This window comes from Drosophila elegans, unplaced genomic scaffold, assembly GCF_018152505.1.
Source record: "Drosophila elegans isolate 14027-0461.03 unplaced genomic scaffold, ASM1815250v1 contig_753, whole genome shotgun sequence".
NCBI classification, from domain to species: domain Eukaryota; kingdom Metazoa; phylum Arthropoda; class Insecta; order Diptera; family Drosophilidae; genus Drosophila; species Drosophila elegans.
In genome coordinates this window covers 20,000-46,780 of record NW_024546108.1, presented here as the reverse complement: position 1 = coordinate 46,780, position 26,781 = coordinate 20,000, and the positions used below count along the sequence as shown (strand labels likewise).

At 41.5% G+C, this 26,781-nt stretch overlaps 1 protein-coding gene and 1 long non-coding RNA gene across 4 annotated transcripts; one reads left to right on the top strand and one right to left on the bottom strand.

Moving 5' to 3' along the window:
• Positions 1–401: 401 nt before the first annotated feature.
• Positions 402–756, bottom strand: LOC121467797. Its single transcript, XR_005977836.1, has 2 exons — positions 713–756; positions 402–612 (listed from the first exon to the last, which is right to left on the bottom strand). It is a non-coding gene; the product is annotated as an uncharacterized LOC121467797 (long non-coding RNA).
• Positions 757–4,324: 3,568 nt separating this feature from the next.
• LOC108140508 lies at positions 4,325–25,977 on the top strand. 3 transcript variants are annotated; one of them, XM_041710074.1, is made up of 2 exons: positions 4,325–5,633; positions 25,772–25,977. In XM_041710074.1, the coding sequence occupies exons 1-2, from the start codon at positions 4,431–4,433 to the stop codon at positions 25,880–25,882; spliced, it is 1,314 nt and encodes a 437-aa protein (XP_041566008.1). In that variant the 5' UTR covers positions 4,325–4,430; the 3' UTR covers positions 25,883–25,977. The 3 variants fall into 3 exon arrangements, with proteins under 3 accessions (XP_041566008.1, XP_041566007.1, XP_041566006.1); XM_041710073.1 differs by lacking the exon at positions 25,772–25,977 and adding an exon at positions 6,508–7,362 and having other exon boundaries at positions 4,327–6,446; XM_041710072.1 differs by lacking the exon at positions 25,772–25,977 and adding an exon at positions 6,499–7,362 and having other exon boundaries at positions 4,327–6,446.
• Positions 25,978–26,781: the final 804 nt, after the last annotated feature.

Here is a 26,781-nt window from a genome sequence, read left to right as displayed (position 1 = left end):
GGAATGCGTTTTTCGCATGCAAAGGAAGCGTAAAAGAACGCATCCTGGAAGCGTGTTTTTTCCGACTGGGTTCTCACGCATTAAACAAGTAAAAACCGATCTAAGAACGAGTCTTAATGCGTTCCATTGGAAGGTAGTTTCAACTTCGGAAACGCTCGGGTTTCCCTTCCATTTGTACTTTACGAAGGAAGCATTCTACAGCGCACTGTTAGAATGAACATAGAAACGTTCCTCGGGAAATCACCCGGATAGCTTCCAAAGCAAGCATTGCGTAACACATCTAAAGAATGAATATTGATCCCTTCCACAAGAACACATTTAGTATGATTTCAAAACTAGCCTTCTATTGTCTTACCCAAGAATGCTAATATTATCCTTCCCAAAAAAGCTATTGGGAACCGTTTCTTTTTTCAATTCCAATTTTTATTTATTTAATTTTTTTTAATATATACATGCTTTAAAACTTATTGTATTACTCCTGGCCGTTTTCGTCCTCTCTCATTTTTTTGGCCATACTTTTAGCCTTGTAAGTTTTATTTTTGGCCCTAGTAAAGGCCCGTCGAAGGTCTTTAATATGGTCGGTGAAGCGGTAACCGTCCCTTCTTTGTGACTCTGAAAATATAATAATGAGAAAATATAATATAAAATATAATAATGAGAAGGAAATATGTAATTTTATTAAAATATGATTGTAAGTTTGTAAAACACTTACCGAATAATGTTCCATTTAAATGAATGTAGATGTAAGTCCACCCTAGGTAGAAGTAAAAGGAAGAGAGAAAAAAGAGAGCACACAAATAAACGAAACGAGTTCAAAAAACACAAAATTTAAATTTATGAAATATATATAAATTACCTTTTGTTTTGAACTAGTTCTTCTGGAATTAAACGAAAATAATATTTAAAACGCATTAATTAAATTAACAGAATTTATTGATATGTATTTATTATTAAATAAAACTCAAGTCTTATTGCAGTGTACGCTCAAATAAATAATTATTTTTAGTTGTTTGATTAACAGCCACACACAGTTTTAGGAACAATTTGTTTTGACCGTACACTGTATATAAGATTGTTAATAAGTGTTTATAAATTTAATGTTTTTTTGGCACAGGTACACATCACATATTGTTTTAATTAATTTAGTGTTTGGTTCATGTTATTTTATGAACAGTATTGGAACTCCTTTATAGTTTGTTTATATCAACACTATACTTACCTGAAAATTAAAACCGCAAAGATATATAAATTTCACAAATCACAAATCAAATCAAACACCAGCTATTTCAATTGAAAATCAAAATGCAAGTGGCGAGAAATGCAAAAGAAACGAAAAAGGCCGCGCGCTTTCTTGCCTTTTCCCATTTGTTCTTGTCGTTTGCTTTTTAGAGTACCGTTTTGTTCGGTTACTCCTTGTGTATACAGTGGCGGAGGAAACTATAGCGCCGGCAAATGTAAAATAATAATTCAAAACGCTTTAAAGAGGAATCATGTAATCTTGTATATATTATTACCTTAAATTAAAATATATAAAAACTGTGTCAAATTAATTATTTTCTAATACAATATAAAATATATTAAATATTATTATTAATAAAGTTAAATATTAATATTTTTTACAGAATTAGATTTAGGAAAAGTTTAACAAGTCATATACCCCAAACATAACAAAGCGTTCAGATATTGTTTATAAAGATAAAAAGTGTATATATTTACGTCGCTGCTGTTCATAAAGAAAAATAGATTAAATTTGTTTCCCATTTTTTTGTCCATTCCAAAACAAGACTTCTTTTTGCGTTCTTTGGTAAGCGAGATTATCGGTGAAAAACACGATCTCAAAAATATCGGACGATCGGCATCGTTCGGGTTTCATTTTTTTTTTTTACATTGCAAAAGAAGGCTTTTTTTGCATTGTAGTAGAAGGGACGATTTCACAAAAACTCTTTAGAATGCATAAAAAATGCTTCTTTATAGCTTCTAACATTCTTTTTCGCTTGCAAAGCATGTATGAAAGAAGCTTTTTTTATTGGAATGCGTTCTCTAACTTCCGACTGGGAATGCATGATCACGCATACATACAAAGACGAATTCAAGCGCAGGGCAGCCTTCTTCAAAAAGCGCCTCTCTGCGACTGAACGACTGAACTCGTGCAATGAGTGCGCGAGCAAAAAAATGAGAATAAGAATGAGAGAGTAAAAAACCCGAACGAACACGAAGTGCATGGACCTGCTGCTGTGAGAACGGTGGACCTTCCGCGGTCCGTTTTTTTGTGTCCAAATACGTCGTATGAAATGACCAGTCTATATGTTGTATGGTTAGTGGTACAAGCTAGCATTCTGACTATAAGACCTAAGCTATACTGCCTACTTCTCGGGATTTTGTTTTATTTTTATTTTATAAGAGAGCTCGAACAAGCCCTTCTACAACTCTTCCAAAAGTTGTCTTTCTATTGCAAGTAGTATATAAGTCGGAACGAGCCGGATCGGACGACTATAGCATATAGCTTCCATAAAATGAAAAAAAATGATAACTTAGCTGTTTTTTAATTTTTCTTTTAGTTCTTCGACACATAGAAATTGTTAAATATTTCAGAATTACGGTTAAAATTTCATCAAAATCAGTAGACTATATCATATAGCTACCATTGGAACAATAAAAATATTAAACATTTTTTTTTTTTTAATTATCTTTTTTATACCCTTGCAGAGGGTATTATAATTTCAGTCAGAAGTTTGCAACGCAGTGAAGGAGACATCTCCGACCCTATAAAGAATATATACTTGATCAGCATCACTAGGCCAATCGATCTAGCCATGTCAGTCTGTCCGTCCTTTTCTTCGCAAACTAGTTTCTCAGTTTTAAAGCTATTTGCATGAAACTTTCCCAAAAGTTGTCTTTCTATTGCAGGTAGTATATAACTCGGAACGAGCCGGATCGGACGACTATAGCATAAAGCTCCCATAGGAACAATCGGAAAAAATACAAACAAATTTATAACTTTGCTGTTTTTAAATTCTCTATTAGTTCTTCGACATATAGTATAGGTTAAATATTTCAGAATTACTGTTTAAATTTCATTAAAATCGGATGACTATATCATATAACTCCCATAGGAACAATCAGAAAAAAAATAGAAAAAAAAATATAACTTTGCTGTTTTTCAATTTTTCTATTAGTTCTTCGACACATAGGAATTTCATCAAAATCGGACGACTATATCATATAGCTCCCATAGCTTCAATGCTTTTAGACATACACGCAAGTAAATCATAATTTAATGTTTTAAAAAATATTTAATTTTTGCAATAGCTGCAAGGGTACATATATGAACATCGGCTTACCGAAGTTTGCTTCCTTTCTTGTTATTTTGTAATTATACCCATGCAGAGGGTTTTATAATTTCAGTCAGAAGTTTGCAACGCAGTCAAGGAGACGTTTCCGACACTAGAAAGTATATATATTCTTGATCAGCATCACTAGGAGAGTTGATCCAGCCATGTCCGTTTGTCCGTCCGTCTGCCCTTCTGTCAGTCTGTCCGTCCGTTTCTACGCAAACTAGTCTCTCAGTTTTAGTTCTTCGGCATATAGCAATGGTTAAATATTTCAGAATTTTGGTTTAAATTTCATCAAAACGGACGACTATATCATATATCTCCCATGGAAACAATAAAACTATTAAAAAAAATTTTTTTTTTAATTTAACTTTTTTATTTTGTATTATATTTTAGAAATTCTTTTTGATTAATTAATAATTTGACAGTTCAAAATTACGCTTTTAATTTTATTAAAATCGGAAAACGATATCGTGTAGCTGTCATGGAACTATTAAATAATTGAGCTGTCAATCATCACAGCTTCAAGTAAATCTAATTTTATGTTTTCAAGAGTATTTAATATTTGCAAAAGCTGAAAGGGTATATGAACTTCGGCTTGCCGAAGTTTGCTTCCTTTCTTGTTCTTAGATTGCTTTAGTCAAAACTCTTTTGGAGGACAATTCGCAAAGGAACGTAAGTAGGATATTATGTCCCAGTTTAATAATGGAGCTAAGCAATGGCGGTACTTGGGACAGGGAAGGTTTACTTCCTACACTCACCTAAAGCAGCCATTATTCGGTTTTGTTTTCTAGTTAAATTTCACCTTGTTTTGAGCACTCAAAAGAAGACATTGACGGTATATGGTGGCATTGTGAATCGAGTTTCATTTTTTCACTGTTTTCTCATTGTTCCCTCAAAAATATACTGCGAATTAAAAAAAAATAATGCCAGTAAATGGTTCTTGTGGGAACAGGCTATTCCGACCTTAAAATGTTTTCCTTAATTGTATCGATGGTCCCGGCCATGGCCAAACCCTTATTTTCAAAATTACCATCGATGTTATGAAAGCCAATAAAGAAAACTATTGTCAATAAAAAACTATTTCAAGCGTTGGTGATGACACCCTTAAAACAGGACAAACATGAATTATGGTGGATTGAGGAGGACGCTCTCTTTCAAGCATGTGGACTTATCGTGGCTGCCGCGCATATTGGCAAGACTGTGTTTATAACATGGAACGAGAATTATTTGCTAAACTACCGATTCAAGAGGACGAAAGATAACTCCAAAGTAAAAATTACTTCCGTTCGAATTCCACTGCCCAATAAGGGAGGAAGCTACCTTAAGAGCGTGCATGCTCTAAGGTATAATACCATCCTGCTTATGTCAAATGGAGAGGTATACTGTTTCGTCTCATTTAAAGCTGTGCATTTAATAAAATGGCTCAGTGAAGTCCGCTGCTTGGCGATTGTGGGCCAAGGATTTAGCGTGATTCGAAGGCAGGAGCAACGCATGCTATTGCAGACATATCTTGATATTCCTGGAATAGAGAACGGCGAGAGCACGCTGCAACACACATTCGACATTACTTACTACGCAGAAAACATATTTCAGTGCGACTGGAACGACGATAAGTACACTTTAACATCTTTAAAGGTATCCGAAAATGAAGAACATTTCGTGCAGAGCCTGCTTGGGACCAACGCGATCAAATACAACTACATTCACATTTTTAGCATAAATGGACATGTGTTTGCAATGGCTCATAGACTTAGTGGGGTCTCCGAAACAGTCGGTCAAGACTATCACATTGAGCTCATATGCGTATACGCTACAAATGTAAGGTTCATCCAAATTTTGCCAAATGAAAACCTCTGCTTAGTGTTTCTTGACAGTGGCAGTGTGGGCATGTGGTATGTGTCCAGTGTCCTTAAAATCAAACAAAGTCAAATTCATCAGACTGGTTCTCAATGGCTTGACTACGACACAAGCGACAATGGCGACATCTACTACACGGACGGCAAGCAGCTAGTGCGGCTAAGATTCAAGTACAACATTCAGATTGACGAGTGCATTGTCCACACCTTGAGAATGGCAGTTCCCGGCGTCCAGGTCTGCAGTTGGCTATACCACAGAGAAGAATTGGTTTGCCTGAGCGACAACAACATATTTTACTGCATAGCCTTATCCGAAGAGAAAGCAGCTGGTCGGTTCTCAAGGACGGACTTAATTCCTGCAGCCATTGATCCGCTGCAGTACAACGCCACTGCCTTGCATTTATCTAAAATGCAGCCAGCTCTGCTGCAGAAAAACTTTCAGATGGAGTATAAAAAGCAGCAGCTCGTTTCTGTGAGTAAAAACATTCACAGATTCAGTTTGGCCTTTAAGATGTACATGGAATACCATTGTCACGTTCCTAGCTGTGACGGGGATGTCGTACATCTGCAGCCCACTCAGAGTCAAGGTCTTCACGCAGATTGTATATTTGCAGTGTTAAATGTTATACTTGTCGACAGCCAGCCCCTCTTCAGCAGTTCGTATTGGAAACTTTTGACATTTTTTGATCACCATGTCCACGTCTACCTGCTGCCCACAGAAATACTTGTGAAGAAAAAATGTCGCATGGTGATTCCAATTAGAAAACGGAAAAACCAACTTCTTCCTCGATTCAAATTGCAGCTTGTGGGATTTATTGAGGTTGATAGCCAAATAAATGCTGTGTTTTTTCCAATATCAGCAGAGAAATGCGAATCGACTTACCGTGCTGTTTTTAGTGTAAGCCCAGCGGTAAGAAACCTTAGACCGAATGATCTACCGTCGTGTAAAAAACTATGTGGACCGACAATTAGACAGGATATTAGGCTAGCAAGTCATTTGACTCTATCTCGCATATCAGCTTTATTTCGCGTTGCTGACTGCGTTACCCATAACTTTTTAGAATTGTACTTCGTAGACGAAAAGCTTACTTTTCGAGGCACTACAAATGTAGGGGAAATCGATTTAACAGGGATACTGGAAAGCGAAGATGCTTCAGCAATCTACTATTTCAAGCAACATATTATTCTGAATGCGGAAATACTGAATTTACCTTCTGCAACACTAGAAAACGCTTCAACTTTAAATAAAATATTGGTATGAGTGTATTTAATTTTTTAACTAACATTTAATGTTTAATTTTCAACAGAAATTTCAGTGCGAGTCTGAGAGATTGTACGGAGCACAAAGTAAGGATGTCTTGGACTACGAAACGATTTCTGAAGGATGTTTGAAATCAAAATACAATGCTATTAGAACTGTCATAACTTAAAATCCATATTGAGCAACTTAATTTGCATGCTTTTGCACAGTCCGGATTTAACTTAGATTCTTAAATCTCTGTCTACACGATTTTACGTAATCTAGTTTTTTATTTAAAATTAGTACTATTTTATATTATTTTAAATTATCTAATTCAGAACCGTTTTTTTGTTTGAGCGAGCCGATCAAAATTTTTAAAAGTTTTATTTGTCGAATGTAAAATCACTTTAAAGAATCGGGTCATTTATCTCCACCAAACACCGACAGTTCGATCGTTTTATATTTTTAACTTTTACCGAAATTTCTCTTGAGCCACTTAATCCCCTTAAGCTCTTGGTACGCAAACCTAAACTAAACCTTTCGACTGGTGTACCTTCACAGCAGATTTCCAATATACGGCTATATATATTAGTCGCATTTACCCACACCCAGTGCGCTTCGTCCGTACGTCTACTGCCATCCACAGTGAAAAGAATTCCAAAAAGAGTAGGTAAAAACTTATATTTTTAAAGGACAAAAATTCAAAAGTCTCCTTATCGAACGCTGCAAAAGTTGACCGAAAAAATCTTAGAAATAAATTTTAATCATTTTAAAAACATTACAAGTACTATTTAAAACAAAAAAAAATGTCTTATGGTGGTGTTGGGTCTTAAATTTTTTTCTTCAATGAGTATTAGTCCTTTGATGATTATTAAGTCTAAATTTCAGGTTAATCAAACCCCACCCCGCATTGCTCCGATCGGGATGATTCTATTTTAAAAATATACTGTTTCGTCTCATTTAAAGCTGTGCATTTGTTGTGGCCGGGCTATCGATAGCCATATCGAATGTCGGCGCAGGGGGGATTTTATACTGAAAATACTGAGTTGTTTTTATGGTCACCCCAAATGTTAAACGGCCGTTGACCCGGCAAATTTGAAACACGAGAGCCGGAGTTCGGGAAGGTGATAGGAGAAGAGGAGAGCCCAGAACGAAAGTCACGGTCAAGGCGTTAAGGCTGCTGCGCTCCCCTCGCCAAGTAAAGTTTTTTTGTGGTGCACGTGCGGATTACATAATCCCAGTACTTTGTTGCGACAAATTTTTTTTTGAGCTGCAGCAGCGCGCCAGTGTCCACAGGCAACAACAACGTGAAGTAAAGGAAAGCAGGACTGGGAAGCCTGAAGCGGCGAAAAAACTTGGTAAGTGATCGGTGTTCGAGAGTGAGGCCATGCTTATGGGCTTTTCATTCCAGAGCCGATCAGACCCAGTTACCAGTTTCAAAAAACAGCCAGGTCACCCAAGTTGGCCTGGCGATAATTTTTGTGAGGCCCGGACAATAAAGACGGCCAGAGATTTTTTTGAAGAAAATTATTACGGCGTGGATGACCGACACGCTTACCAAGAGGCGGCAACGGGAGCCAGTCGGCTTCAGTCAGATTTTTTTTTGTTGTTATTAGTTTTTTTTTGAATAATTAATTGTTTTATCGTGTAGTGTTTGTTGTAAAAATTGTATGATTATTTATTTAATGATAAGGGTTATTTACATTTTTTTTTGGTTATTAATTTTTATTTACACATAAGGCCATAATATCTACATCTTATTCAAGCGTTTTTATTATTTACACTTTGAATACATACGGTCTGCATGCATTATACTTACATCTACACGTAAACGTATAATAACGTCTTATACCCATATTACTTATATTTAAATATTGTCGAATTGTTTGGTTTATTTGTATATATTTATATTTTTATTTATATAAATTCATGAGTGGCCCGAGTGAGCGTGGGGCTTTGAGCCCGGAATAATATTAATTCATGTTCTCTGCGTATACAATTACATTCTTTTTTTTTTAATCCCTGGTAAAGAAAGAATAAACAACCTTAAGAGCTCTTACGGTAGGTCAGGGTCAAGAAGTATATACATTTTGGGAAACCCGAGAACGTACACTGGGGTCCACAAGAGGGTAATATGTTGTAAAAACTAGTGAATAAGAATTATTAAAGGAAAATAAGAAAGATGAACATGGAGTAAAGATTAATTAATGGGAGAGGGGGGGGGATATTAGTAAAAGGGGGTACATAATGGTGCAATAAAAAAACAAGAAATAAAGGTAAACAAAATGTATTTGGGGCAGCTGCAAGTATGTTGCTCAAGGCAGTCTGCATGGTCGGGAGGGATGAGCAGGTGACCTCCGGTTCAGCAGGAGGAGCCCAAAGAATTGCCAAATGTGTGTAGGTTTAAAACTAACTAATATTTGTGTATTTTTTTTTGTTTATTCGTTAATTTAAATTTAAAAATGACGGTGCAGTATAGAGTGTTGCGAAACGTAGGACATGAAAATCCAACGTTTTCTGTTGTTGTGTGAGAGGGCAGGGTTAGGGGAACCACGGCCCTGGAAAATCGAGCTAGCTGGGGCAGCCCGACTCACGCAGGACCACGCAGGTTCATAACAGATGGCGCCCAAAATGAAAAGGCAGCACTGTAGACTCCACTGGGAGAAAATTAGGAAAAACGTCAGCTCTAAGAGACCCTCTTTAAAACAAAGCGGTTGCTCGAGAGACTGCTCGTTATTAAACAGGGCTCTAGGACCGAAGTATTAGGTTTATATCATTTTTGAGTATTTATCTCATTCATGCAACGACGACATCAGCTCGGCATAAGCCAGGAGTAGATTTGCGATCGATGTGATATTAGAAGTAAGTGCTCAATGGTGATATACATCTGTGATAAAGCTTTAAGTATTAGAAACTAGTTAATTGACAATGACGGAGATGTGGCAGAAGCCGGCGACTAGGTCATGACCATTCCGAAAAGGTGACCTATTGCGATCGGTGAAAGCGTGGATGGCCAACTCGACACTGCGAAATAAATGAGTAACAGTTTGCGTAATAGCTTGGCGGACAGACGTTGGACGGAGTTAGATAAATAATAGAATATAGTATATATAACATAATATAATATAAATAATACGATAATACATTGCAGCTTGTTATTAGGAAAAAGGTAGGGAATTAATTAAATAAAATTAAGATTACACAATATTAAATTGTATATATATGTCTAGTTTAGGGATGGTTTAAATTCTTTAACTATGAAAATTAGAAGCTAATTCTTGTTGTTTCCCTTCCAAGAGCTACCCATCCAGCAACCGGCGTCCAAAATAGGATCCGAAATCACATCCTTCTTGTAGCGATTCGGTGGTGGTCCGATGTCCTTTGCTCCAATGCTTAGAGAGAAAGTAGCTTCGGGCGGTGGAAAGGGTAACCTAAAGGAAGGGAAAATTAATAAGAATTGATAAAGTCTGGGGACTAATTTTTTTTCTTTGACTAGTAATTATCAATTAAGTTGATAATTTAGCTAGTCGACGAAAAAAATTCGTGATATCTACGTATTCATACATATAATTGGCAATAAGGGTTGGTTGTTGCTTACCAAAATAATGCACCCAGTAACCCTAAATCTAATGGAATCCCTTTCTCCCATTTGGTTGAATAAATTGATAGGAAATCCGTCAATAAATAAAATATAGTTCATTTATTTCAGGTAGGAGCTGTTAATAGTTGTAGATATATATACAAAATTCAATGGGAAGTACTCACCTGTCCAGAATGAGTGACAACGAGAATATAGAGCAAGATCAAGGGCAAGGAAGGCCAGGGGATAGGAACCGTCTTAGCGCGCAACAAAAGGGAGTTATTCCTAGGGGATTAAATCTCGATAACACTTCTACTCCTTTTGGAACCTACTCGCATATTCAGTTAGACCCAATACAAGAGCAGTATAGCGCGGAAGCTGCGGCGGCATACGACTCAGGCTCTGGCGACAGAAGGGAAATCGAGCTGTTAATTATGACGTCCCAGGAGCAATTAAGAGTCGACATGCAACAGTTGGTAGATGTGCGAATCGAACAATGTATGCAGACCGGATTCGCTGAACTGATGAAAAAGCTGGAGTTAAAAAGAAATTCGCCAACATCATCAGCATCAGCCGGAAGTGCGAACAGCCGAATCGGGCCAGTCATTAGTCGACCCGGTCAACAAAATATTCAGGATGACAGAAGTCAACAGGAAGGCGCCGGAAGTGCGGCTGAGACCGAAGTACCAGGAGGAGGACTACAAAGGCAGGCTCTTAGCGGCAACGTGCAACCAGCTAATAGGAACTTATTCCCGAGTTTTGGGCGGAATGGAGTCTCTAATGTGTCTCAATCGCTGCTACATTTGCCAGGCAATATTAGTAACCGATTTGCACCCAACATGCCTGGTGCAAATTGCAGCCAAGGGGTGGGCAATTGGGCAAGGTATCAGGGAGCAACCCCAGCAGCGATGTATGGCCAAGGACCAAGAAGGAACACACCGGTGGGGATGCCAGATCAGCGAGGACCGAACAGGTCGAGATTCCATATTCCTCTCGACAAATGGGGATTCCAATTTGCAGGCAACACAGGAACCATGAGCGCCGAAGATTTTATCTTTCGGGTAGAACACCTTCAACAACACTACGGCATGCCGTGGCCAGAGTTGTTAAGAGATTTCCATCGCCTTCTGGTGGAAGATGCCTCCGAGTGGTACTGGCTAATGATCCGCACAAAGCCGCCGAGGGACTGGTCCGAGCTCAAAACTGCTTTAGAGCGGCGTTATTGCGATAATAGAAGCGACTACGACCGGATTCAGGACATCGTCGATCGAAAACAAGGGCAAGGTGAATCGTTGGACAAGTATTTCACGGCAATTCGGCGGCTGGTGGCTTCGGTGGGGTTTAGTGTAGACAATGACTGGGTCATTAAGACTGCAAAGCGAAACCTGGCAGAACCGGTCAAGCAGTGGGTGTATCCCGTCAGAGTGTATACTCTAGAGCATCTTCAAGAAGAATGCAGAGAAGCGGAACGAGCATTCGCTCCAGATTACGGAAGGCTCCGTTCACAAGTCCCAGTAGTATACAGAAGTCGGCATGAGGGACGTGTAGGCAAAGTGGACGAGATTCGGAATTTAGATATTGGAGACAGGGAGGCTGTAGGAGGTTCAGAGGAAGCCGTAGAAGCGATCGGTGTCGAGTCCATGAGGAAGCCAATGGTGTGCTGGAACTGTCAGCAGAAGGGTCATGGTTTTAAGGAGTGCGAAGCGGAACAACGGAATCTGTTCTGCTACAAATGTGGATTGGCAAACACAGTTACTCCAAAATGCCCCAAATGTAGCCAGGGAAACGGTCTCCGGAACGCGGGAGTAGCGGGCAATCTACGTTCCGGGAGAGAGCCTGCGGAAATTTCGAGGAGGCAGCACTAAAACAAGAAGACAGCGAGCAAGCTGCGGTCAGGGAAAAAACATCCAATCCTGACAGGGTATTGTTGTCACTGCAGGAACGCCTGCGCCGGTATATTAAGGCTCGAGATCGCATTTTTAATAACAATCAGCTGATGGGAATGACATTAATAACAAGACGAGTTAAGAAAGCTAGGGAAAGGTTCAAGAAACGTCGGCAAGAACGGCAACAGGTGCAACGATCAGTTACGGCCATAGGCAGAAAAGAAGCCAGAACAGATCCGCGCCCATATGTATTGGTGCAGATGGCCGGAAAGGAATTTCGTGGGCTACTAGATTCTGGCGCATCCGTAAGCTTGTTGGGCAAAGGCTGCAAGGAGTTAGTGGACAAAATGGGAATTCCTTGGCAACCCTATCATGCAAAGGTACGAACTGCAAGTGGATCAGCCCAGAACATACTAGGAAAAATACGAATTCCAGTTAGCTATAATGGTACCAATGTCAACATGAGTATTTTTCTATGTCCTTCTCTGGAACAGGAGCTGTATCTGGGAGTCGATTTTTGGCGTGGATTTGGGATAGCACCAGAAATATTCGGGCTCGAAGAACTTACGACGGAAAGCAATCTAATGCAAGAGGTACCGGGCAGGATAGACCCCGAACCACACGATCTTAATGACAACCAAAATTCGCAGTTGAAAGAAGTTCAAGAATCATTTCTGTCTTTTGAAGAGCACGGATTGGGAAGAACATCCGTTATGAAGCACACTATTGAACTGGTAAAGGAGGCAGTTCCGGTAAAAGATCGCCATTATCCGGTATCGCCGGCAGTGCAAAAGCTTATATATGAGGAAGTAGATGAAATGTTGCGCCTAGGGGTCATTGAAGAGAGCGATAGCGCCTGGAGCAATTCGATTACCCTAGTTAGAAAGCCTGATAAGAATCGACTCTGCTTAGATGCCCGGAAGCTGAATGAGAGAACCATTAAGGATGCATATCCGCAGCAAAATATAGAGGGCATACTGAGTCGCATTGAAACGACCAGGTTTATAACGAGCGTCGACCTAAAGCATGCATTTTGGCAGATAGAGTTGGAAGAGAGCCATAGAAAGTACACAGCGTTTACAGTGCCGGGACGGCCGTTGTACCAATTCGTAGTTATGCCGTTTGGATTAACCAACGCTGCCCAACGTTTATGTCGCTTGATGGACAAAGTGATACCTCAAACGCTCAGGGAGAAGGTGTTTTTATACCTTGATGATTTGCTGGTGGTATCTCCTACATTCGACGAGCATATAGAAACGTTGAAAAGAGTTTCTCAATGTCTCCGAGAAGCAGGGTTGACGATTGGGCTTAAAAAGTCACATTTTTGTTTTAAGGAGCTGCGATATCTTTGGTTTATCATAGGTAAAGGAGTCCTGAGGACGGATCCTGGTAAAGTGGATGCGATCCGAAACATGCCGGAACCAAGAAGTGCAAAGGAAGTTCGACGCTTTTTGGGGACAGCCGGATGGTATCGCAGATTCATCAGGAACTTTGCTGAATTGGCCGCACCGCTCACGGATACTTTAAAAAGGGGCGGAAATTCGAAATGACGAAGGACGCTAAGGAAGCAATGGAAGTCTTAAAAACCGCGCTTATATCAGCTCCAGTATTGCGGCATCCGGACTTCTCTAAAAGGTTTTATGTGCAATGTGATGCATCGGATGTTGGAATCGGAGCAGTGTTATTGCAGGAAGAAGAGGATGGCGGTGAAAGACCAATCGCTTTCTATTCTCAGAAGCTCAATCCTTGCCAAATGAAGTATAGCGTGACCGAAAAGGAGTGCCTGGCGGCCGTCTTGGCCGTAAAACGGTTCAGGCCATATATAGAGTTGATGCCGTTTACGATAATAACAGACCACTCTAGCCTAAAATGGCTGATGTCGTTGAAGGATTTGAGTGGGCGGCTGGCAAGATGGTCCTTAAAATTGCAGGCGTTTGATTTCGTTATCGAACATCGCAAAGGTTCAGAAAATGTGGTAGCGGATATGTTGTCTCGATCAGTGGAAGAAGTGAAGTTGGAGGCAAAGGAGGATGTTTTGGGTTTTGAAACGATAGAGTTTAAAGCGGCGGACTACACCGAGTTGAGAAAGGAGGTCGAGGCAAATCAGGAGAGATTGCCGGATTTAAAAGTAGTGGACGGCTTTGTATTAAAACGCACCCGAGTTGAAGATGGAAGGGCGGAATTGGAAGAAAATAGCTGGAAACTATGGATTCCGGCGGCCCTGACGTCAACGCTAATCGAGCAGGCCCATTCTCCACCCACACGGTCACATGGGGGGGTCGCGAAAACCCTATTCCAATTAAGACGCCAATTTTACTGGCCGGGAATGGTGGCCGAGGTCAGAAAATACATTCGGGACTGCCAGGTGTGTAAAGAGACGAAATCCACAAACAGACCGCCTAAGCCGGGACTAGGAGCAGAGACAGTGACGTACCGCCCGTTTCAAAAGTTGTATGTGGACTTCTTAGGGAAATATCCTCGCTCGAAAGGTGGCAATGCATACATTTTTATAGTGGTAGACCATTTTTCGAAATTCGTCTTTTTAAAAGCCATGAGGGAGGCCACGGCAGCAGCAGTCGAAGGTTTTTGACCAGCGAAGTGTTCCACACGTTTGGCGTACCGGAAATACTGCATTCCGATAATGGAAAACAATTCGTGGGAAAGAAGTTTGCGGATATGATACAGCTGTACCAAATAAAACTTGTAAGGACGGCGGTTAATTCCCCTCAGTCCAATGCGTCCGAAAGAGTGAACCAATCGGTGCTGAATGCGATTAGGGCCTACTTGGATCAGGATCACCGCGACTGGGACTTATATCTGCCCGAGATAGAGACGGCATTAAGAAGCTCGATACACCAGGCCACCGGCTCTACACCGTATTTTGCACTGTTTGGCCAGCATATGTTCACGAGTGGGGCTGATTACCAGTTGGCAAGAAAACTATACTCGTTGGAGGACTGCCAAATCCGGCATCTAGAACATGGAGATAGGATGGAACTGTTGCGCGAGTCGATCCGCAGGAATATACATGGAGCGCACGAGACCAGCGCGCGGTACTATAATCGGACCACACGGCAGATCACATTCAAGCCAGGGCAAGAAATCTTCCGAAGGAATTTTGTACAAAGTGACTTTGGAAAGAACTTTAATGCGAAATTCGCCAGAAAGTTTGTTAAGTGCAGGGTTCGCAGGCCCGTAGGTAACCATATGTATGAAGTGGAAAACACGCGCGGAAAGCTCTGCGGGGTATACCATGTGAAGGACTTAAAGCAGCAAGGAATGTCTGAAGAAGGCGACCTACACCAAGGGGATATGAACGACCAACGAAGAGTATCTGGAAGAGAGAAGAAATATAAATCTGGAATATGTTTCAGATATTTCACGTATAACCTGAGGCAAATAGGACAGCTGATATTCCGGAGTAAAAAAGCACCGAAGTCCAGACTGGGTCGTTGGGCATATTCCTTTTGATTCCGTGGGCGTTTTCCCTCGTTGGGCGCTTGGAGAGTTCCTATGTTTCCTGCGGGTTACAAATCCGTGGTTCTGACTCCAGATTACGGATTAAGGCCATTTCTTCACTGCCAATTCTCTTGTTTTGTTTTCGTATTCGGATTGTTGTTCATTGTCAGTGTGGTTGTTGTGGCCGGGCTATCGATAGCCATATCGAATGTCGGCGCAGGGGGGATTTTATACTGAAAATACTGAGTTGTTTTTATGGTCACCCCAAATGTTAAACGGCCGTTGACCCGGCAAATTTGAAACACGAGATCCGGAGTTCACGAAGGTGATAGGAGAAGAGGAGAGCCCAGAACGAAAGTCACGGTCAAGGCGTTAAGGCTGCTGCGCTCCCCTCGCCAAGTAAAGTTTTTTTGTGGTGCACGTGCGGATTACATAATCCCAGTACCTTGTTGCGACAAATTTTTTTTTGAGCTGCAGCAGCGCGCCAGTGTCCACAGGCAACAACACCGTGAAGTAAAGGAAAGCAGGACTGGGAAGCCTGAAGCGGCGAAAAAACTTGGTAAGTGATCGGTGTTCGAGAGTGAGGCCATGCTTATGGGCTTTTCATTCCAGAGCCGATCAGACCCAGTTACCAGTTTCAAAAAACAGCCAGGTCACCCAAGTTGGCCTGGCGATAATTTTTGTGAGGCCCGGACAATAAAGACGGCCAGAGATTTTTTTGAAGAAAATTATTACGGCGTGGATGACCGACACGCTTACCAAGAGGCGGCAACGGGAGCCAGTCGGCTTCAGTCAGATTTTTTTTTGTTGTTATTAGTTTTTTTTGAATAATTAATTGTTTTATCGTGTAGTGTTTGTTGTAAAAATTGTATGATTATTTATTTAATGATAAGGGTTATTTACATTTTTTTTGGTTATTAATTTTTATTTACACATAAGGCCATAATATCTACATCTTATTCAAGCGTTTTTATTATTTACACTTTGAATACATACGGTCTGCATGCATTATACTTACATCTACACGTAAACGTATAATAACGTCTTATACCCATATTACTTATATTTAAATATTGTCGAATTGTTTGGTTTATTTGTATATATTTATATTTTTATTTATATAAATTCATGAGTGGCCCGAGTGAGCGTGGGGATTTGAGCCCGGAATAATATTAATTCATGTTCTCTGCGTATACAATTACATTCTTTTTTTTTTAATCCCTGGTAAAGAAAGAATAAACAACCTTAAGAGCTCTTACGGTAGGTCAGGGTCAAGAAGTATATAAATTTTGGGAAACCCGAGAACGTACACTGGGGTCCACAAGATGGTAATATGTTGTAAAAACTAGTGAATAAGAATTATTAAAGGAAAATAAGAAAGATGAACATGGAGTAAAGATTAATTAATGGGAGAGGGGGGGGGATATTAGTAAAAGGGGGTACATAATGGTGCAATAAAAAAACAAGAAATAAAGGTAAACAAAATGTATTTGGGGCAGCTGCAAGTATGTTGCTCAAGGCAGTCTGCATGGTCGGGAGGGATGAGCAGGTGACCTCCAGTTCAGCAGGAGGAGCCCAAAGAATTGCCAAATGTGTGTAGGTTTAAAACTAACTAATATTTGTGTATTTTTTTTGTTTATTCGTTAATTGAAATTTAAATTTAAAAATGACGGTGCAGTATAGAGTGTTGCGAAACGTAGGAAAACATGAAAATCCAACGTTTTCTGTTGTTGTGTGAGAGGGCAGGGTTAGGGGAACCACGGCCCTGGAAAATCGAGCTAGCTGGGGCAGCCCGACTCACGCAGGACCACGCAGGTTCATAACAGATGGCGCCCAAAACAGGGCTCTAGGACCGAAGTATTAGGTTTATATCATTTTTGAGTATTTATCTCATTCATGCAACGACGACATCAGCTCGGCATAAGCCAGGAGTAGATTTGCGATCGATGTGATATTAGAAGTAAGTGCTCAATGGTGATATACATCTGTGATAAAGCTTTAAGTATTAGAAACTAGTTAATTGACAATGACGGAGATGTGGCAGAAGCCGGCGACTAGGTCATGACCATTCCGAAAAGGTGACCTATTGCGATCGGTGAAAGCGTGGATGACCAACTCGACACTGCGAAATAAATGAGTAACAGTTTGCGTAATAGCTTGGCGGACAGACGTTGGACGGAGTTAGATAAATAATAGAATATAGTATATATAACATAATATAATATAAATAATACGATAATACATTGCAGCTTGTTATTAGGAAAAAGGTAGGGAATTAATTAAATAAAATTAAGATTACACAATATTAAATTGTATATATATGTCTAGTTTAGGGATGGTTTAAATTCGTTAACTATGAAAATTAGAAGCTAATTCTTGTTGTTTCCCTTCCAAGAGCTACCCATCCAGCAACCGGCGTCCAAAATAGGATCCGAAATCACATCCTTCTTGTAGCGATTCGGTGGTGGTCCGATGTCCTTTGCTCCAATGCTTAGAGAGAAAGTAGCTTCGGGCGGTGGAAAGGGTAACCTAAAGGAAGGGAAAATTAATAAGAATTGATAAAGTCTGGGGACTAATTTTTTTTCTTTGACTAGTAATTATCAATTAAGTTGATAATTTAGCTAGTCGACGAAAAAAATTCGTGATATCTACGTATTCATACATACATTTGGCAATAAGGGTTGGTTGTTGCTTACCAAAATAATGCACCCAGTAACCCTAAATCTAATGGAATCCCTTTCTCCCATTTGGTTGAATAAATTGATAGGAAATCCGTCAATAAATAAAATATAGTTCATTTAGTTCAGGTAGGAGCTGTTAATAGTTGTAAATATATATACAAAATTCAATGGGAAGTACTCACCTGTCCAGAATGAGTGACAACGAGAATATAGAGCAAGATCAAGGGCAAGGAAGGCCAGGGGATAGGAACCGTCTTAGCGCGCAACAAAAGGGAGTTATTCCTAGGGGATTAAATCTTGATAACACTTCTACTCCTTTTGGAACCTACTCGCATATTCAGTTAGACCCAATACAAGAGCAGTATAGCGCGGAAGCTGCGGCGGCATACGACTCAGGCTCTGGCGACAGAAGGGAAATCGAGCTGTTAATTATGACGTCCCAGGAGCAATTAAGAGTCGACATGCAACAGTTGGTAGATGTGCGAATCGAACAATGTATGCAGACCGGATTCGCTGAACTGATGAAAAAGCTGGAGTTAAAAAGAAATTCGCCAACATCATCAGCATCAGCCGGAAGTGCGAACAGCCGAATCGGGCCAGTCATTAGTCGACCCGGTCAACAAAATATTCAGGATGACAGAAGTCAACAGGAAGGCGCCGGAAGTGCGGCTGAGACCGAAGTACCAGGAGGAGGACTACAAAGGCAGGCGCTTAGCGGCAACGTGCAACCAGCTAATAGGAACTTATTCCCGAGTTTTGGGCGGAATGGAGTCTCTAATGTGTCTCAATCGCTGCTACATTTGCCAGGCAATATTAGTAACCGATTTGCACCCAACATGCCTGGTGCAAATTGCAGCCAAGGGGTGGGCAATTGGGCAAGGTATCAGGGAGCAACCCCAGCAGCGATGTATGGCCAAGGACCAAGAAGGAACACACCGGTGGGGATGCCAGATCAGCGAGGACCGAACAGGTCGAGATTCCATATTCCTCTCGACAAATGGGGATTCCAATTTGCAGGCAACACAGGAACCATGAGCGCCGAAGATTTTATCTTTCGGGTAGAACACCTTCAACAACACTACGGCATGCCGTGGCCAGAGTTGTTAAGAGATTTCCATCGCCTTCTGGTGGAAGATGCCTCCGAGTGGTACTGGCTAATGATCCGCACAAAGCCGCCGAGGGACTGGTCCGAGCTCAAAACTGCTGTAGAGCGGCGTTATTGCGATAATAGAAGCGACTACGACCGGATTCAGGACATCGCCGATCGAAAACAAGGGCAAGGTGAATCGTTGGACAAGTATTTCACGGCAATTCGGCGGCTGGTGGCTTCGGTGGGGTTTAGTGTGGACAATGACTGGGTCATTAAGACTGCAAAGCGAAACCTGGCAGAACCGGTCAAGCAGTGGGTGTATCCCGTCAGAGTGTATACTCTAGAGCATCTTCAAGAAGAATGCAGAGAAGCGGAACGAGCATTCGCTCCAGATTACGGAAGGCTCCGTTCACAAGTCCCAGTAGTATACAGAAGTCGGCATGAGGGACGTGTAGGCAAAGTGGACGAGATTCGGAATTTAGATATTGGAGACAGGGAGGCTGTAGGAGGTTCAGAGGAAGCCGTAGAAGCGATCGGTGTCGAGTCCATGAGGAAGCCAATGGTGTGCTGGAACTGTCAGCAGAAGGGTCATGGTTTTAAGGAGTGCGAAGCGGAACAACGGAATCTGTTCTGCTACAAATGTGGATTGGCAAACACAGTTACTCCAAAATGCCCCAAATGTAGCCAGGGAAACGGTCTCCGGAACGCGGGAGTAGCGGGCAATCTACGTTCCGGGAGAGAGCCTGCGGAAATTTCGAGGAGGCAGCACTAAAACAAGAAGACAGCGAGCAAGCTGCGGTCAGGGAAAAAACATCCAATCCTGACAGGGTATTGTTGTCACTGCAGGAACGCCTGCGCCGGTATATTAAGGCTCGAGATCGCATTTTTAATAACAATCAGCTGATGGGAATGACATTAATAACAAGACGAGTTAAGAAAGCTAGGGAAAGGTTCAAGAAACGTCGGCAAGAACGGCAACAGGTGCAACGATCAGTTACGGCCATAGGCAGAAAAGAAGCCAGAACAGATCCGCGCCCATATGTATTGGTGCAGATGGCCGGAAAGGAATTTCGTGGGCTACTAGATTCTGGCGCATCCGTAAGCTTGTTGGGCAAAGGCTGCAAGGAGTTGGTGGACAAAATGGGAATTCCTTGGCAACCCTATCATGCAAAGGTACGAACTGCAAGTGGATCAGCCCAGAACATACTAGGAAAAATACGAATTCCAGTTAGCTATAATGGTACCAATGTCAACATGAGTATTTTTCTATGTCCTTCTCTGGAACAGGAGCTGTATCTGGGAGTCGATTTTTGGCGTGGATTTGGGATAGCACCAGAAATATTCGGGCTCGAAGAACTTACGACGGAAAGCAATCTAATGCAAGAGGTACCGGGCAGGATAGACCCCGAACCACACGATCTTAATGACAACCAAAATTCGCAGTTGAAAGAAGTTCAAGAATCATTTCTGTCTTTTGAAGAGCACGGATTGGGAAGAACATCCGTTATGAAGCACACTATTGAACTGGTAAGGGAGGCAGTTCCGGTAAAAGATCGCCATTATCCGGTATCGCCGGCAGTGCAAAAGCTTATATATGAGGAAGTAGATGAAATGTTGCGCCTAGGGGTCATTGAAGAGAGCGATAGCGCCTGGAGCAATTCGATTACCCTAGTTAGAAAGCCTGGTAAGAATCGACTCTGCTTAGATGCCCGGAAGCTGAATGAGAGAACCATTAAGGATGCATATCCGCAGCAAAATATAGAGGGCATACTGAGTCGCATTGATACGACCAGGTTTATAACGAGCGTCGACCTAAAGCATGCATTTTGGCAGATAGAGTTGGAAGAGAGCCATAGAAAGTACACAGCGTTTACAGTGCCGGGACGGCCGTTGTACCAATTCGTAGTTATGCCGTTTGGATTAACCAACGCTGCCCAACGTTTATGTCGCTTGATGGACAAAGTGATACCTCAAACGCTCAGGGAGAAGGTGTTTTTATACCTTGATGATTTGCTGGTGGTATCTCCTACATTCGACGAGCATATAGAAACGTTGAAAAGAATTTATCAATGTCTCCGAGAAGCAGGGTTGACGATTGGGCTTAAAAAGTCACATTTTTGTTTTAAGGAGCTGCGATATCTTGGGTTTATCATAGGTAAAGGAGTCCTGAGGACGGATCCTGGTAAAGTGGATGCGATCCGAAACATGCCGGAACCAAGAAGTGCAAAGGAAGTTCGACGCTTTTTGGGGACAGCCGGATGGTATCGCAGATTCATCAGGAACTTTGCTGATCCGCACCGCTCACGGATACTTTAAAAAAGGGGCGGAAATTCGAAATGACGAAGGACGCTAAGGAAGCAATGGAAGCCTTAAAAACTGCGCTTATATCAGCTCCAGTATTGCGGCATCCGGACTTCTCTAAAAGGTTTTATGTGCAATGTGATGCATCGGATGTTGGAATCGGAGCAGTGTTATTGCAGGAAGAAGAGGATGGCGGTGAAAGACCAATCGCTTTCTATTCTCAGAAGCTCAATCCTTGCCAAATGAAGTATAGCGTGACCGAAAAGGAGTGCCTGGCGGCCGTCTTGGCCGTAAAACGGTTCAGGCCATATATAGAGTTGATGCCGTTTACGATAATAACAGACCACTCTAGCCTAAAATGGCTGATGTCGTTGAAGGATTTGAGTGGGCGGCTGGCAAGATGGTCCTTAAAATTGCAGGCGTTTGATTTCGTTATCGAACATCGCAAAGGTTCAGAAAATGTGGTAGCGGATATGTTGTCTCGATCAGTGGAAGAAGTGAAGTTGGAGGCAAAGGAGGATGTTTTGGGTTTTGAAACGATAGAGTTTAAAGCGGCGGACTACACCGAGTTGAGAAAGGAGGTCGAGGCAAATCAGGAGAGATTGCCGGATTTAAAAGTAGTGGACGGCTTTGTATTAAAACGCACCCGAGTTGAAGATGGAAGGGCGGAATTGGAAGAAAATAGCTGGAAACTATGGATTCCGGCGGCCCTGACGTCAACGCTAATCGAGCAGACCCATTCTCCACCCACACGGTCACATGGGGGGGTTGCGAAAACCCTATTCCAATTAAGACGCCAATTTTACTGGCCGGGAATGGTGGCCGAGGTCAGAAAATTCATTCGGGACTGCCAGGTGTGTAAAGAGACGAAATCCACAAACAGACCGCCTAAGCCGGGACTAGGAGCAGAGACAGTGACGTACCGCCCGTTTCAAAAGTTGTATGTGGACTTCTTAGGGAAATATCCTCGCTCGAAAGGTGGCAATGCATACATTTTTATAGTGGTAGACCATTTTTCGAAATTCGTCTTTTTAAAAGCCATGAGGGAGGCCACGGCAGCAGCAGTCGTAAGGTTTTTGACCAGCGAAGTGTTCCACACGTTTGGCGTACCGGAAATACTGCATTCCGATAATGAAAAACAATTCGTGGGAAAGAAGTTTGCGGATATGATACAGCTGTACCAAATAAAACTTGTAAGGACGGCGGTTAATTCCTCTCAGTCCAATGCGTCCGAAAGAGTGAACCAATCGGTGCTGAATGCGATTAGGGCCTACTTGGATCAGGATCACAGCGACTGGGACTTATATCTGCCCGAGATAGAGACGGCATTAAGAAGCTCGATACACCAGGCCACCGGCTCTACACCGTATTTTGCACTGTTTGGCCAGCATATGTTCACGAGTGGGGCTGATTACCAGTTGGCAAGAAAACTATACTCGTTGGAGGACTGCCAAATCCGGCATCTAGAACATGGAGATAGGATGGAACTGTTGCGCGAGTCGATCCGCAGGAATATACATGGAGCGCACGAGACCAGCGCGCGGTACTATAATCGGACCGCACGGCAGATCACATTCAAGCCAGGGCAAGAAATCTTCCGAAGGAATTTTGTACAAAGTGACTTTGGAAAGAACTTTAATGCGAAATTCGCCAGAAAGTTTGTCAAGTGCAGGGTTCGCAGGCCCGTAGGTAACCATATGTATGAAGTGGAAAACACGCGCGGAAAGCTCTGCGGGGTATACCATGTGAAGGACTTAAAGCAGTAAGGAATGTCTGAAGAAGGCGACCTACACCAAGGGGATATGAACGACCAACGAAGAGTATCTGGAAGAGAGAAGAAATATAAATCTGGAATATGTTTCAGATATTTCACGTATAACCTGAGGCAAATAGGACAGCTGATATTCCGGAGTAAAAAAGCACCGAAGTCCAGACTGGGTCGTTGGGCATATTCCTTTTGATTCCGTGGGCGTTTTCCCTCGTTGGGCGCTTGGAGAGTTCCTATGTTTCCTGCGGGTTACAAATCCGTGGTTCTGACTCCAGATTACGGATTAAGGCCATTTCTTCACTGCCAATTCTCTTGTTTTGTTTTCGTATTCGGATTGTTGTTCATTGTCAGTGTGGTTGTTGTGGCCGGGCTATCGATAGCCATATCGAATGTCGGCGCAGGGGGGATTTTATACTGAAAATACTGAGTTGTTTTTATGGTCACCCCAAATGTTAAACGGCCGTTGACCCGGCAAATTTGAAACACGAGAGCCGGAGTTCGGGAAGGTGATAGGAGAAGAGGAGAGCCCAGAACGAAAGTCACGGTCAAGGCGTTAAGGCTGCTCGAGAGTGAGGCCATGCTTATGGGCTTTTCATTCCAGAGTCGATCAGACCCAGTTACCAGTTTCAAAAAACGGCCAGGTCACCCAAGTTGGCCTGGCGATAATTTTTGTGAGGCCCGGACAATAAAGACGGCCAGAGATTTTTTTGAAGAAAATTATTACGGCGTGGATGACCGACACGCTTACCAAGAGGCGGCAACGGGAGTCAGTCGGCTTCAGTCAGATTTTTTTTTGTTGTTATTAGTTTTTTTTTGAATAATTAATTGTTTTATCGTGTAGTGTTTGTTGTAAAAATTGTATGATTATTTATTTAATGATAAGGGTTATTTACATTTTTTTTGGTTATTAATTTTTATTTACACATAAGGCCATAATATCTACATCTTATTCAAGCGTTTTTATTATTTACACTTTGAATACATACGGTCTGCATGCATTATACTTACATCTACACGTAAACGTATAATAACGTCTTATACCCATATTACTTATATTTAAATATTGTCGAATTGTTTGGTTTATTTGTATATATTTATATTTTTATTTATATAAATTCATGAGTGGCCCGAGTGAGCGTGGGGATTTGAGCCCGGAATAATATTAATTCATGTTCTCTGCGTATACAATTACATTCTTTTTTTTTTTAATCCCTGGTAAAGAAAGAATAAACAACCTTAAGAGCTCTTACGGTAGGTCAGGGTCAAGAAGTATATAAATTTTGGGAAACCCGAGAACGTACACTGGGGTCCACAAGAGGGTAATATGTTGTAAAAACTAGTGAATAAGAATTATTAAAGGAAAATAAGAAAGATGAACATGGAGTAAAGATTAATTAATGGGAGAGGGGGGGGGATATTAGTAAAAGGGGGTACATAATGGTGCAATAAAAAAACAAGAAATAAAGGTAAACAAAATGTATTTGGGGCAGCTGCAAGTATGTTGCTCAAGGCAGTCTGCATGGTCGGGAGGGATGAGCAGGTGACCTCCAGTTCAGCAGGAGGAGCCCAAAGAATTGCCAAATGTGTGTAGGTTTAAAACTAACTAATATTTGTGTATTTTTTTTTGTTTATTCGTTAATTGAAATTTAAATTTAAAAATGACGGTGCAGTATAGAGTGTTGCGAAACGTAGGACATGAAAATCCAACGTTTTCTGTTGTTGTGTGAGAGGGCAGGGTTAGGGGAACCACGGCCCTGGAAAATCGAGCTAGCTGGGGCAGCCCGACTCACGCAGGACCACGCAGGTTCATAACACATTTAATAAAATGGCTCAGTGAAGTCCGCTGCTTGGCGATTGTGGGCCAAGGATTTAGCGTGATTCGAAGGTAGGAGCAACGCATGCTGTTGCAGACATATCTTGATATTCCTGGAATAGAGAACGGCGAGAGCACGCTGCAACACACATTCGACATTACTTACTACGCAGAAAACATATTTCAGTGCGACTGGAACGACGATAAGTACACTTTGACATCTTTAAAGGTATCCGAAAATTAAGAACATTTCGTGCAGAGCCTGCTTGGGACCAACGCGATCAAATACAACTACATTCACATTTTTAGCATAAATGGACATGTGTTTGCAATGGCTCAATGACCCCACTTAGTGGGGTCTCCGAAACAGTCGGTCAAGACTATCACATTGAGCTCATATGCGTATACGCTACAAATAAATGTAAGGTTCATCCAAATTTTGCCAAATGAAAACCTCTGCTTAGTGTTTCTTGACAGTGGCAGTGTGGGCATGTGGTATGTGTCCAGTGTCCTTAAAATCAAACAAAGTCAAATTCATCAGACTGGTTCTCAATGGCTTGACTACGACACAAGCGACAAAGGCAACATCTACTACACGGACGGCAAGCAGCTAGTGCGGCTAAGATTCAAGTACAACATTCAGATTGACGAGTGCATTGTCCACACCTTGAGAATGGCAGTCCCCGGCGTCCAGGTCTGCAGTTGGCTATACCACAGAGAAGAATTGGTTTGCAGCCAGCTCTGCTGCAGAAAAACTTTCAGATGGAGTATAAAAAGCAGCAGCTCGTTTCTGTGAGTAAAAACATTCACAGATTCAGTTTGGCCTTTAAGATGTACATATATGGAACACCATTGTCACGTTTCTATCTATGACGGGGATGTCGTACATCTGCAGCCCACTCAGAGTCAAGGTCTTCACGCAGATTGTATATTTGCAGTGTTAAATGTTATACTTGTCGACAGCCGCCAGCCCCTCTTCAGCAGTACGTTTTGGAAACTTTTGACATTTTTGATCACCATGTCCACGTCTACTTGCTGCCCACAGAAATACTTGTGAAGAAAAAATGTCGCATGGTGATTCCAATTAGAAAACGGAAAAACCAACTTCTTCCTCGATTCAAATTGCAGCTTGTGGGATTTATTGAGGTTGGTAGCCAAATAAATGCTGTGTTTTTTCCAATATCAGCAGAGAAATGCGAATCTGACTTACCGTGCTGTTTTAAGTGTAAGCCCAGCGGTAAGAAACCTTAGACTGAATGATCTACCGTCGTGTAAAAAACTATGTGGACCGACAATTAGACAGGATATTAGGCTAGCAAGTCATTTGACTCTATCTCGCATATCAGCTTTATTTCGCGTTGCTGACTGCGTTACCCATAACTTTTTAGAATTGTACTTCGTAGACGAAAAGCTTACTTTTCGAGGCACTACAAATGTAGGGGAAATCGATTTAACAGGGATACTGGAAAGCGAAGATGCTTCAGCAATCTACTATTTCAAGCAACATATTATTCTGAATGCGGAAATACTGAATTTACCCCCTGCAACAGTAGAAAACGCTTCAACTTTAAATAAAATATTGGTATGAGTGTATTTAATTTTTTAACTAACATTTAATGTTTAATTTTCAACAGAAATTTCAGTGCGAGTCTGAGAGATTGTACGGAGCACAAAGTAAGGATGTCTTGGACTACGAAACGATTTCTGAAGGATGTTTGAAATCAAAATACAATGCTATTAGAACTGTCATAACTTAAATTTCAATATTGAGC

Excerpts from the sequence above, each read along its gene's own strand:
- LOC108140508 (XM_041710072.1), top strand. The coding sequence starts at position 4,431 with ATGACACCCTTAAAACAGGACAAACATGAATTATGGTGGATTGAGGAG. Across the intron at positions 6,447-6,498 it reads CAACTTTAAATAAAATATTG|AAATTTCAGTGCGAGTCTGA; the intron begins GTATGAGTGTAT and ends AATTTTCAACAG.